We start from the raw sequence: 12,815 nt of genomic DNA on the forward strand, positions 1-12,815 counted from the left end.
TATCTTCCCCTCCTTCCCAATTTTGGGCTGTATGATTGTGAGTCTGGCTACAACCCTGCAAGAATAGGATTATAGTTTTCAAGTCTTAAAATAACTAGTGAAACAGCCCTTTCCAACTCAGTTCCAGGAGTATGCCACTATTGTACTACAGACCTGTTTCTGGCCCCTCACATCTAAGTTCCACACAAATTAATTGCCACTTCTACCTTTGTTTTCAGGAGGCATGTGGTGCCCCCTCCTGGACAAAACTAGCCTGGGAAACAAACCCACTCCTGCCCCAACCTCTACGCAGTATTCGACACCTTCCATGTCACTCAGCAAGCTGCTGCTGCCCTCTGCTAGCCTAAGGCCCTTGCTGTTCACAGTGTAAAAGTAAAAAAATATCTACACTACCTCAACTGAGCATAGTCCATGGAGCGAGGCATCAGCAGGATAATGATGTAAAGGGTGTAATGTATGGAAAAGCCCCTACCTCCCCCCCAGGTCTTTTGGGCCAGTAATCTGCTAACACTGAATCTCTTGCAGAAACTTTCTCAATCTCTACCTCAGATTTAATTGATGGCTGTTTTGTTCCTGCTCAACACAGCTCTGTAGCCAAGTTGAAGCCTGCAGACCACTTGTGCTATGGGGGGAAATATAAGGTCTTTTCTGGCTTTTTATATTTCAATATTTTTCTAGAGTATATGGATTTTTTTTTCCAGGGGGTCCCATTAAGAAATAAGGAAGAAGTTGCAAATATGCAGGCAGTGGCACAGCAAACAGGGCTTGCTAAGGGTTTGATCCACACTGAGGTGAATGCCACTGAACCAGACAGAGGAAGAGGGCTCACTACAAAGTAATCCACTGGATCCCAGCTCACTTCACAGCTGAAGTGGGCATCAGCTAATGCCCACTCCTCTTGGCCTGCTTTTAAACTGCACTGATGCCTGCTGACTGCTGCTCTCCTTCAGCTCCACTTTTATTCCCATTTTCTCTCACTAAATTCACTGGAGTTCCTGTGGTACGTGTGAAGAAACAGCGTGAATGTGTGTGGGAAGGGGCGTGGGCATTGACCTTTCTTTGTATTTTTGGTTTCTTTACCTTTTCGCTACACTTTCTGATGGTGGATGTGAGCTCACTCACTACCATATCCACACACTTCAGACTCGGCTCCTTCAACTTCTGCACCTGCTTTTTCACTATGGCTTCAAAAGCGAGGTCAGGCGTGAAGAGACCCGTTCTGCATGGCAGGGGCAGGGTGGGAGGAAGCAACGGGGAAGAAGAGAGTGAAGCAGAGAAAGAGCAGGAAGAAGGAGAGAGGAGGAAGGAAAAGGGAAAAGAGAGAAAACAAGGCAAAATGAGAAGTGAGATCTTTGGTTCACTCCATTAGCTTCTTGAACCAGGTGAGCATTGCTATGGGGCCTGCGCACTGCCAAGTATCAGGAGAGTCTACAGGCAAATGGAAGTGTCAGAGGGGAAGGAGGTAGGAACAGCTGGCTGGTGAAATGGTGAGCTGTCAAGAGCAAAATGAATGGATGAAAATCCCCAGGGATCAAGTGATCTCTTCCTGAAGGCAAGTTTATGCAGATTTTTAAGACACAGCTGCTTGCCACAGCAAACCACTGACTGTTTCCTAGAGGCTCACCGTGTCTCATTTCCCTTTGTCTGTAGGCATTCCCCTTTCCTTCCCACCGTGGTTACCCCTTTCATGCTTTCCTCATTTCAGGTGCAGGAGGCCTGAACAGGAGCCAAGCTAAGACTTGCAAAGGTCTGTCACTTGCACCTCGTGCTGGCCTGGGGACTGAACTGAACGGATGTCTCTATTTCAGAGATTAAGATAACTGCTCCACTTACAGTGTCTTTTATCTCACTCACCTTTCCCACAATATTCCCACAACAGTTAGCTTTCTCAGTAAAAAAACGGGGGTAAACCAGTGTTTAGGGAAACGCAAACATGCTACAGGGCATCCACAGCTATACAAAGCATCTGTACTGCATCAGCTAACCTGCAGCATCAGGCCCAATACAGGCCTGTTGAAGAATATAATGAAGTGTCAGTTTCCATACTATCTGATACTATACAAAGTGCCCTGTATTTTCAGTTCCTCTACTATGACAAACAGAAAATCCACAGTAACTGCAATTACTAAAATATGGTCAAATTATTCCAATTCAAGGCTATTACCGCATCCAAAGAAGTTTCTTCAGCACATCTGTAACACTTCAGAGCTTTTACCAGGGTGCTTTTTGTGTCACAAACTCAGTTCCTTATTTTTGCACAGCATATAACTGCCCTGAAAGTGCTTTCAAGGGGACAACATACCCTTGACATAGGGGTGGGATCCTGCTTTTTTAAAGGCACAATTAACAGTCAAATTGTGGTGTCTACAGCTCACAATTAATCCTGGTCTAGTTATAACTAAACATCAATCCATATAAATCACATATTTTCCCCTTCACATCATCTTTCATCTCCATAGATAACATCTGCAAGACCCCAAGTGACATTCTATTGAAATACTTCAATGCATATTACAGGACCTACAGTAATCTGCATTTTAAGTAGCAAAGAGGGTTGGAGTACACTAGAGGATTCAGCTTCTCCCAAGGCCCTCTCTCAAGGTGCCAAAGCAGCCTCTTTTGATCAGAGCAAAGGCATTTCCAGAGCTTCCTTCACACCCTGACTTGATTCCTTATTCCTACTAATCTAGTCAGCCTGCTAAACACAGTGCACACCATTTCCTCTATGTGCACCGCTTCAAAGACCAGACTCAGGGGACCTTGTACAAAGCAGAAAACCAGTTCCTTCAAGTACCTGGGTACCACCTGAATGACAGGATTTTGTTTCTTCAAGCAGAAAACCGTAACCATGACTACTAGCACACAACACAGCAAGCAGCACTGCAGTCAGCCACTAAATTCTTAGCAGTGGGATCTAAACTAAAACAGAACACTAATCCTGAAGCTGTGAGGTGGCCCCTCACAGATCACCCTCTCCAGTACCCCCCACTCCATTCCTGTGGTCTCCTCCTCCCTTATTTCCCACCCTGCTGCACCCACCACCTGATGACTAGGAAAACCTGTTGCTTTCAGAACAGATGGTCTCTTCACTACTAAACTTGTCAGTAAAAGAACACTGAAATGATGAAGAATGGGAAATGGAGGGAAGGATGCAAACAGACAATGAATAGGAGATTTTGAACAATAACTGATGGATGAAGAACAAACCAAGAGAAGCTTCAGAGGGCTTGAAAAGGAATGCCCTTCTGACCCAGTTAGCAGGTGACTCTGGATACTTGGCAGCCTAAGGGCCTGTGCTTACCTGTCACCAGGCTCTAATGGCAATTTTCTGGGTGCTCCCCACAGTCACATACCCCAAGAGAGAACAGCAGGACAGAAAAAGGAAGCTCCTCCAGCACTCTAGAAACCTGAGCAATATCTCACTGCAACTGCTTTGCTTTCCCGGGCTGCCCTGGGAGGCAAAGCATGGTGTCTGTGTGCCTGAGCCCTTCTACAGAGGCTCCTGGCCCTAAGGGCTAGACATTTCTCCAAGTGATGGCAGCTATCACCACTTGGGCACCTCTCCCCACCCTCACAGGGAGAAGGTGTCACTCTCCAGACACCTCCTGCAATGCCCATTTACCTGAACCCCAACAGCCAGTGGCGATGCCAGTCTCCAGTACCCATGCTACTGTCCTAACTCAGGTGTCTTTTCACCAGTACCCAGCCCTGGCTGAAGCAGCAAGCCATGGCTGAGAAGAATGGCATGTGTCTTCCTAACTTGCTGCTTTTCAGCCCCAGCCTCAAACAAAAGCTGCCATATCCAGAGGGCATAACCAAGGGATGTTCCTTACACCAGCTCCAATAAATACTAGTATGAATCCCAAAGGGCAAAGCTCAAAGCCCTCTCTGAGGGAGAGGGCAAAAGAAGCCCCGAGGTAGATTGACATTTCTAACATGATCCTTCTCAGCCATGTGCTTCTCTTCCAGAACAGGATATGGACCAAGCCAACCAGAAACCAAGCCAAACACCACAGGAACATTCCCCTATGATACAGCCCACAGCTGTAACTGCGGTAGCCTCCAAAGTTCAGCCCCATACACCCAGCCAGCAGCTCCCTTCCCTGACACTAAAGGCAGGTTTGGGATTAACTGTCCTATTTCTAGCAGAGAAGAGGGGACATAATTTAAAACCCCGTTTCTGGCTTGGAAAATAAAACCAGAAAACAAATTTAAAGTCAGATGAAGCCCTATAAGAAATACCCTTGGCTTGGAGAGGAATCAGGAGTCATGCTACAGACTGGAGGTGTGGGGGGCAGACATCTCAGCACCCCTCTGCTGTAAAGATTTTTGGGAACAAGCCCATAGCCCATGTTCCACAGTGCTTTTGTTTGGCTTGTTGGCTGGATCGTCCCAGGCTGGTACCGCTCAGGTCTAGTCATGCTGAGGAGGTGGTCAGAAACACGAGTGTCGCTGCAGGCAAGTCCCTGCCCCAGTCACAATGCTGTGCCGCAGCCAGAGAGGGGGTGGAAGGTGCCAGCTCCATGCTGCCTCCAGTTTACCTTCTTGGTGCACTGTCTAACGGTATTGATTAACTCCGAAATAACCATGTCGACGCATTTCAGGCAAGGCTCTTTAATCTTCTTCACCTGCTTTTTCACAATGGTCTCAAATGCCATGTCGGGTGTGAAGAGACCGGTTCTAAACACCCAGGACAGGGGACAAGACAAGGCAGGAGGGGGAAGAAGGGGCAAGGAGAATGTCACAGAGTTACACACACATCTCGGAGCAGGCACCACCATCACTGAAACCCAACACACGGGGCTGGGGAAGCATCACACCCCTCAGAGAAGTCCTGCTTTGGAAAATGGGGGATGCTTGGCACCTCCCAGGAGGCAGGTGCTGAGGGCAAAACAGATCCCAAATGGACACCAGTGCTGCCCCTGACAGGCGCTAGAGGCCAGTCACCTTCCCAGGGGCAGCCTAACTCAGGGTCTCAGAGATGTGTTTTCAGGAAGTTAACTTCCACTGAGGAGAATGCAACTGTATTTACTACCTACATACTGGAACTCACATCTTGGGGCCACTGGGATCCTGGTGATGGGCACCCTAATGCTCCCTTCAGATCTCTAGGGGAGGAGGTGCTCAGCACCAGCAAATATTTGAGTAATGGTTAGAATGGAAGCAGAAAGTGAAAACCAACATTTAAAACTAAATGAAGTAGGGGTATGGGTTTGCAACCCTGTCCTTTCCTACACAGGAAGGAAAGAGGGAGAAAATAACTAGTCACCAAGGCAGTTTTACCTTTTAGGCTTCTGCAACTCACATGGGAACAGAAAGCAAGCTATTTTGTCCCTGTTCCAAGATTCAAGCCACTTGGGAGTCCAAGGAAACTATCCCTCCCCTCTGGCTGACCTACCGTACCTCTGAAGTCTTCAACTCCATTCGGAAGGTCTAGAGGTATTTACAAGGCTATGCAGCCAGTGGTCTGCCTAGTCATGATACGTGCCTGATACCATGGATGTTCTTGATGGCATAGCTAATCTCCCGTCGCAGCTCCTTCTCATCAAACTCCATCTGCACCAAGAGAGAGTTTTATCAGAAACAGTCTGATCTTGTCTGCACAACCCCAGGATACATAACAGCATGTTTTACAAAAAGGTCCCATGCCAGTACTATCATGTGACAGATAAAATGTTAGCCCAAGCGTTGGATACAGAGTACAGCCATAAAGCTTCTACTGTCAATACAGATATCCTGGACAAATGTGAATAGCTAAGGGCCTGCATTTACAGGTACCAACCCCTCAGCAGCTCCCAAGGAGCTATTTAGAGATAAAGCAATAGGACTGAAGTGCTAGATTGCTTTCTACAATGAACTGTTTTGTCTCCTGAGGTATATCATAAGGTCTTGGCAGCTGTTTTTCAGCTAACACCTCACACAGATTTACAATTCACATACAAATATATGTTATCCAATATAAGGCAGGCTCTTGTATTTCACTAACAAGGTCTCATCTTATTTAAATTAAAAGGCAGACAAACGTGGAAGATCCAGGAATGTTTTGGCTCCTGACTTCATTTAAATTTACGTTAGAGGATTTTCTCCCTATCACTTCTGATCATGTTAGCATACTTCGCCATCCAGGAAACCTATAATTCACTACAGATCCTCTTCAGCTATGATGACTGCAGAACAGTTTCTACACCATTCCCACCTCTAGGCCATTTTTAAGAGGATAAATAAGCAAGGCCAGGTATATCTACATCCTCTTTCCTGCTTCTTGCATATGCATTATGGCAGCTTTAGGCCCAGCCTGATGCTTGGGATCAAGGATGTGCAAGTTTAAAAACCATTTGCATTACATGCAACTCAAATTAGATATCTACATATCTGCAAGGACATTCAGGCATTGATTTGCTGTTGTCTGTGTTAAAAGGAAGTTATTTTGCACGTTTAATTTAGCCTTTAAGAATTAAAGGCTAAATTAACACAAGAGTAGCATTTAACTACAAAGAGAATGTTCAGTTTTCACAAGGACAAGGACTGAGGGAGATGTCATTATTATGGGAAGGCTCAGATAAAGTAGACAACCAGAAGCAAAAAGTGAGGCGATAGTGGAAAAAGTGACAAATCAAGAGAGACAAATCAATACATAGTGAGAGATGCTAACAGAGGTAGGAAGACAGGCAGAGGAGGTTAAAAACAAGCAAGGAGAAAATGGATCTCAGCAGTACCTTCACCAGTTCAAAGGGGAAACGCTCATGGAAGATACGGTTAATCCTAGCTCCTCCTGACAGCTCATAGGTATCAATTTGGTCTCCAGAGCCTTCAATACGTTTCTCAAAGTCCACAGCAAACTGCTGGACCATCCTAAAAGACAAAAAGCATGAAGTAGAAGGCATGGCTAAACAGTTGCTTCCAGGGAGGGACATGCAGTTAAGGTCACTCACTGAAGCAGAGCTTTAGTCTTGCGAGCAGGGTCATCAGGGCGAAAGTTCTTGTATTCCTCTACCTCCTTCTCAATGGAGAGAAGCTGGCTCTGGAGCTTGTTCCTCAGCCCTGGCAGGGTGTCACGGATGTGATTGGTCAATTGCTGCACAGAAAAAAGGTTCAAGACAAAAGCTGTATGTGGTGTTCAGGAAGGGTGTGCTATGTCAGCACCCCAGAATAAAGAGGAACACTTCCTCTCTTGCTGTGTTTTCCGAGTGGTCCAAATAAAGAGTCTATCCCAGGACAGATATCAGTTATAAGCTTGGGGTATCCTGCCTTCTCATTTCCTACCTATTTCACCTGTTTATTCCTAACCTTCATTTGAGGTTTTAGCCTAATACAAACCTTCCATTCTGACAAGACTGTCACCTCTGATCAGGAATAAATTTCACATACAATTATCAGCATTTGTCACTTACACCAAGGTAAAAGGCTGTTCTGTCTGCAGGTTATCACACCACTGACACCCATCTTTGTTCTGCACAGGAGGGTAGTGGTTAAGCCCTTTTTCAGTGAAAGGGTGACAAGGCAAGGTGAAAGGACCCAAACACACTGAGGCTCCAATAAAGGGGTTTCCACAGAGTACAGATGTTGAGATCTCCAACTTAAAGGAAATATTAAAATAAAGAAAAAAGGCAGAGCAGCTCTGCACTTAAAGAATCAGTCTTAACAGAAGAGAAAATGACTACCAGCATCATATTTAAATTAATCTTCACAGCTTAGTATTAGGCAAAGACCACTAGAAATTTAGAAGTTGTCTTTTGGCTTAACTAATAAGACCTTGTGTTGATTCCAATAGTGTAAATTCAGACAAATGCCATAAACTTGCTATTGATTTTGTACCAGCATCACTGAGAGGAAAAAGCAATGTTCTGCACTTGGTGCGTGAGCATAATTATTAACATTATTCAGACCAAGCACACTTCACAAGACCTGGCATCAAAATGTTTTTTATGAGTCAGAGAAGGAAGAGTAAGCAAATCAGAAGTCCCATGGCACCACAACAACGTTCAGAATTTCAGTTTGTTGACCAGAAGTTTTATATTATTCTGTATTTTTCCATCCCAGGAGAGCCCAATGAGCAACCTAGACATCCTTTTGGCATAGTGGGCAGCAGTTCTCAACTGGTAACAGTACCTGGTTCAGCACTTTCTGCAGGTAGGGGGTTCCCATGCGGTCAGCCATATGTCTGTAGGCAGGGTGGGAGAGAAAAAATTTCCTCTCTGCAGCCAGAGCTGCCTGAATGTCCTTCTTGCCATCAATGTCCTTCTGACTTCTGTTGACTACACCAATGTAACCTGCAGGAGTGGGGTTAAAGATCAGATGGCTGCAAGGATGAGACTGTAAATGGGACTCAGACTGAGAAGGAAGTTACCCAACTGTCAACACTGGGAAAGGGAAGTTTCAGTGGCAACACATTATTAGGTACTAATTGTAAATGTTTTAAACTACTATTTTCTCTGGACACCTCAGGTTCTGACACTTTGGTGTGCAGGACAAAAGTGCAACTATGCAACTGAGAATTAACATATTTGTTACTGTTCCCACAATCAAAGGACACCCTGTTCTCATTCAGGACCTTTGTTCAAGCCTTTAAGATAGGTATGTCACTATGGCTTTGTACAGCATATATCACAGTACAGGCCAATATGATTACACCCTATATACTGTAGCAATCAAGATAGTGGGGGGGAGTAACACAGGAATTATTTTTTTTCAGCCTGCCTTATTAAAAATCAGGAAGACAGAGTAAAGGGTTATGCTTCTGCTAGGACTAGATATCACCTAGGACTACTACAAACACCAAAAAAATTCTTAAGCATGATTAATCCCCTTTCCCCAACTTGTCTCAATTCTAGCTTGGAACAGAGATGGCCTAAGCACTAGGATCACTGAAGGCAGGAGATGAGGCCAGGATACCTTAGTGGAAGAAGTAGATCACACACAAAACATGATGAAACCTACCTCTACGTAGAGGAAGTAATTTGTTTTCTAGTACATCTCTTGCATCAGTTCCTTCATCCATAAGATCCAGCTTAGTGATGACTCCAATAGTGCGTTGCCCTTCAGAAAAAAAGTGAATATAGTTGATCAAGCAAGATGACTCATGTAATGTTTTCCTCGGTTCAGAGAGATTACAGATTACCCACCTTGGCTACTCAAGGGCTCCTGAACTCAAACACTACAGTTCCCATCATTCCAAGAGGTCACAACAGCAGACCAGATGATAACAGAGGTCAGTTGTCAGTTACACCCTGCCAAAGACACTGACATGCTATGCCGCAGTAGAGAGGGATTTAAGTGCAGGGACTTTCCTGCTTTTCCTCTAGGCACAAGTGGATGACTACAGTAAAGAAAGGGAAGTCTTTTACCTCTTCAGAAACAGGGCTCGAAGGAAGAAATGTGGAGTAAGAAAAAATTCTACTGTAGTAGCTATTAAGACTCACAACCACGTCTCAGAAGGGCATATGTTGGTGAAGATACCACTTAAGACAACAGACGGGATCTCACAGCTACTGGGCTAATCACAGCCAAAAAGGAGAATTGGGCCACTAGCTAGTAGTCCATGCCAAGATACAAGATTTACCTTGAGGATCCACCTCCTTTGCAATCTTCAGAGCATCAGAATTGGCCAAATCAGAGTTGGCTGGGGATACTGCCAGGATGAGGCAGTTCTCTTTGGTGACAAACTGCATAAGCATATCTCGGATCTGGAACTCGATGTCAGGGGGCTGATCCCCTACTGGGACTTTCGTCATACCTGGGAGATCCACCAAGGTCAGGTTCAGGACTAGACATAGGAAACAGAAGACAGAACACGAGTGTGTTGAGGTAGGTATGCTCTGGTCTATAGAGAGTACCTGTGGCTTTAGTGACTTCAATAACAGGTGCACACAACTCAGAATTCAGAGTTTTCCAATTCCTTTTTGTTACTGTTTAATAAAAATATTTGCTGGTTATTACTAGTCATGATTGTCAGTGATGTTATTGCCATTCCCTTTGAATCACTTACTCACACACAGATCAAGGACTGACCTCAAAAGTCCTTCCATACTGGCTACACCGAAGGGGAAGGGATAACAGTATCTTTTTTTTACCACTTCATAACAAAACCTTGGAGAGTCAGAAGAGTTAGTTCTCATTAGGTGCTGTTCCCAGTATTAAAATATTCAGTCCAGCAGCCCTTATTCAGGAAGCTCTTGTCAAAGTCACATGAGCCTTCTCCTGAAGGATGCAACATGCAGCCCTTTAACTGTTTGACTGTCTCACTGAGGAAAAATTAGAAAATAAAAATCAAGCAGAAGTTCTATACAGCCTACTGCTGATGTAGTGCCAAGCTGCTGCTTTCCCAACAATGCCTAAAGAGCTTGCAAATTTTGTGCCATTCCACTCACTTGTTTAAGCAGAATTCTCTGAAATCAGAGTCTTATGGTTTGAACATTATCTGGAGAGCTCTACACAAAGTGCATCTTCACGTGCCAACAGAAGGGAAAGGCTCTTCAGGAAAGCCACCCTTCTCCCATCATTTTTAGTTTCATTTCTTTGCCCAGAAAGCAGGAAAGAAAGTAGAACATTACAGTAATGTCAATTCTGATGGAAAGGAAAAAGTCTCCTAAGGGAGAAGGTTTTGCAGACATCAGTTGCTTCTGGGAGTAGCTTTGTTAGCAGTCAGATACTTCATTTGGTTGGCAACTTTTAGAAACATGGCAAAGACTGGCAGGTTGATGCACCACAGGCCAGGCATATGGGGATTAAATTAAAAAAAAAAAAGGCAGGCACACTCCCCAGTTCATCTTTGTCTTTACATTATGACAAAACAGCAACCTGCCTCACTTATCACTTACGTATTAAGACTCACCATGGGGAGAATAGACTCTGAGGTTGATGGGCACAGGGGAAATCCCTTTGTTTGAGCCAGTAACACGATCAGTTTCAGCCTCGATCTCCAAACGGACCTCCTCAAAATCCGTGAATTTCTTTCCTTTGCAGTGTAGGAACTCACCATATTCTGTTTAAAAACAGAAGCAGAGCCAGAGATGGTCACCAGAGTAAGGGAAACTTAGCCAAAAGTGTAACAGAAATATAACCTGGATTTTAAGATAAGAAATAAAGAACAGTTGAACGGATGAAGTGTGGCAAGTGTCTTTCCCACTATAACCTGGCTGGTTGGCAAAAGTTACTGCAATCACACCATCAGATCAATATCGGACATGATCTGTGCAAGCCCAAAATCTTTCCAGTGCAGCTCTCCTCAGAGGTGGCATCCTCACTTGTCTTCATTCCAGTAATAATCCAAGGCTCTGTTGATACTAAGCAAGTTTTGCATGCACCTGCCTGCAGCAGCTGTGACTTCCAGAGCTGCACTGGGAGATACCTTTGTATTCAGAACTTGGACTAGCTCTGTATTTAAGTACTGGGGGTAAATAATAGTCTTATTACATGATGAGAACAGACAAGAAAGCCTCAAAACAAAAAATAATCAAAAACCCCATCTACTGTCACAGTTCTTAATTGGTTGTTTTTTTTCCCTATTGTTTGTTTTTGGCCAGTCATTGACTAGGCCAACAAATTCAAGAACCCTCCATTTTAATTTAAAAAGCCTCCCAAAAATCAAGCTGTCTTGTTAGTGTAGGCAAGAGGACTGCTGTGAACAGGTCAAGCCCACCCAACAAGAGAAGAATACCCTGGGACAGTCACTTGTCATCTCTTCCTCAAGGAGTTCTTATAGGACATGTTTGAAGGGGAACAGTAATGAAAACACCCTGCAAGCAGAGAGCAAAAAACAGAACAATCCAAAAGACCAGCCACAGAACTCCATAGTCATTCCTCAGATCCCAGCATTCTCACATTTAGTTTTGAGTGCAGTAAGTCATCTCACCTCCTTATTTCAGAGGATTATCAACAGGGCCCTTTAGATTTTGGGTCTTACCCATTCATAAGAGTCACAGCTGCACAGAGAGAAAAATCATGACAAGCATATGCATGAAACCCTGCTTAGATCAAAGAAAGTAACAGAGAAGTATTTTCCATCTGAATATTTAATGCATCAGATGTTAAACAGGCAGAACTGAAAACCAGCTGCAGGTCATTTTTATGGTGAAAAGTTATTTACATTTGCACATTATGCATTGTAATTGATCAAGTAAGACCTTTCTAGACTAGGACAATCCAGCTGGACACACAGGGAGGCAGCTCACATACCTGTGCTGGAGTTGACTAGCTGCAGGACCAGTGGGCGTCTGGTTACGATGCCAGAACCACGTGGCAGAAAGTCCCTGAAATGAAAGAGGAAGCCTCAGATGAGTGAATGATCGTTTCCTTCCCTTTTCGTGGCTTTTCTGCTTCCATTAATACTCATGGATTCCAGGGTGCTTCAGGCACAGCTATGATAGAGTTTAGGCACTAAAAACAAGGGCTCCTCCCTGGGGGCCTGGGGAGGAGAGACTGCTGTTCTGAGGAAGCTTATACTTGCAGCACATCCCCTCCAGCCCCATCTGTAACAGCTATGGCTCCTTCACCTGAATCTCCATGCTAACTAAAAAGCCCAATTAATACAGCTATATGCGGTTTGGTTTTGTTATCAAGGTACAGCTCTGTCTCATCAGAAAGAAAAGCTGAAGCACAGACTGAAAACCAGCATGTCTTCTTTTGACAAAATACAGCTACCTGAGCCACAACAAGATCACTCACACCCTGCACACTGGGACATGAGGGGACACAATTGTTCCAGCATGCAACCACTGTATGACCTGAAACAGGATAAATAGCAGCCAAAGGCTTGCTTCCACTCAGGGCTTCTCCTGGCTATCAACTGAATATTACCATGGCTAAAGCAGCAGCAG

At 44.5% G+C, this 12,815-nt stretch overlaps 1 protein-coding gene across 24 annotated transcripts in view; it reads right to left on the minus strand.

Moving 5' to 3' along the window:
- Positions 1-12,815, minus strand: part of DNM1 (dynamin 1) — a 67,940-nt gene that overhangs the window by 31,704 nt on the left and 23,421 nt on the right. For 20 of the 24 annotated variants that reach the window (XM_035341382.1, XM_035341383.1, XM_035341361.1 and 17 more), the window contains exons 2-10: positions 12,175-12,248; positions 10,832-10,981; positions 9,560-9,763; positions 8,938-9,036; positions 8,110-8,270; positions 6,933-7,075; positions 6,717-6,852; positions 5,489-5,556; positions 4,542-4,680 (exon numbers count right to left, since the gene is read on the minus strand). In XM_035341382.1, coding sequence (XP_035197273.1) covers positions 4,542-4,680; positions 5,489-5,556; positions 6,717-6,852; positions 6,933-7,075; positions 8,110-8,270; positions 8,938-9,036; positions 9,560-9,763; positions 10,832-10,981; positions 12,175-12,248 — 1,174 coding nt within the window. Of the gene's footprint in view, positions 1-1,080; positions 1,220-4,541; positions 4,681-5,488; positions 5,557-6,716; positions 6,853-6,932; positions 7,076-8,109; positions 8,271-8,937; positions 9,037-9,559; positions 9,764-10,831; positions 10,982-12,174; positions 12,249-12,815 lie in introns of all 24 variants that reach the window. The other 4 variants (XM_035341365.1, XM_035341359.1, XM_035341362.1 and 1 more) reach the window with 1 other exon arrangement.

This window comes from Oxyura jamaicensis, chromosome 17 (assembly GCF_011077185.1).
Source record: "Oxyura jamaicensis isolate SHBP4307 breed ruddy duck chromosome 17, BPBGC_Ojam_1.0, whole genome shotgun sequence".
NCBI lineage: Eukaryota > Metazoa > Chordata > Aves > Anseriformes > Anatidae > Oxyura > Oxyura jamaicensis.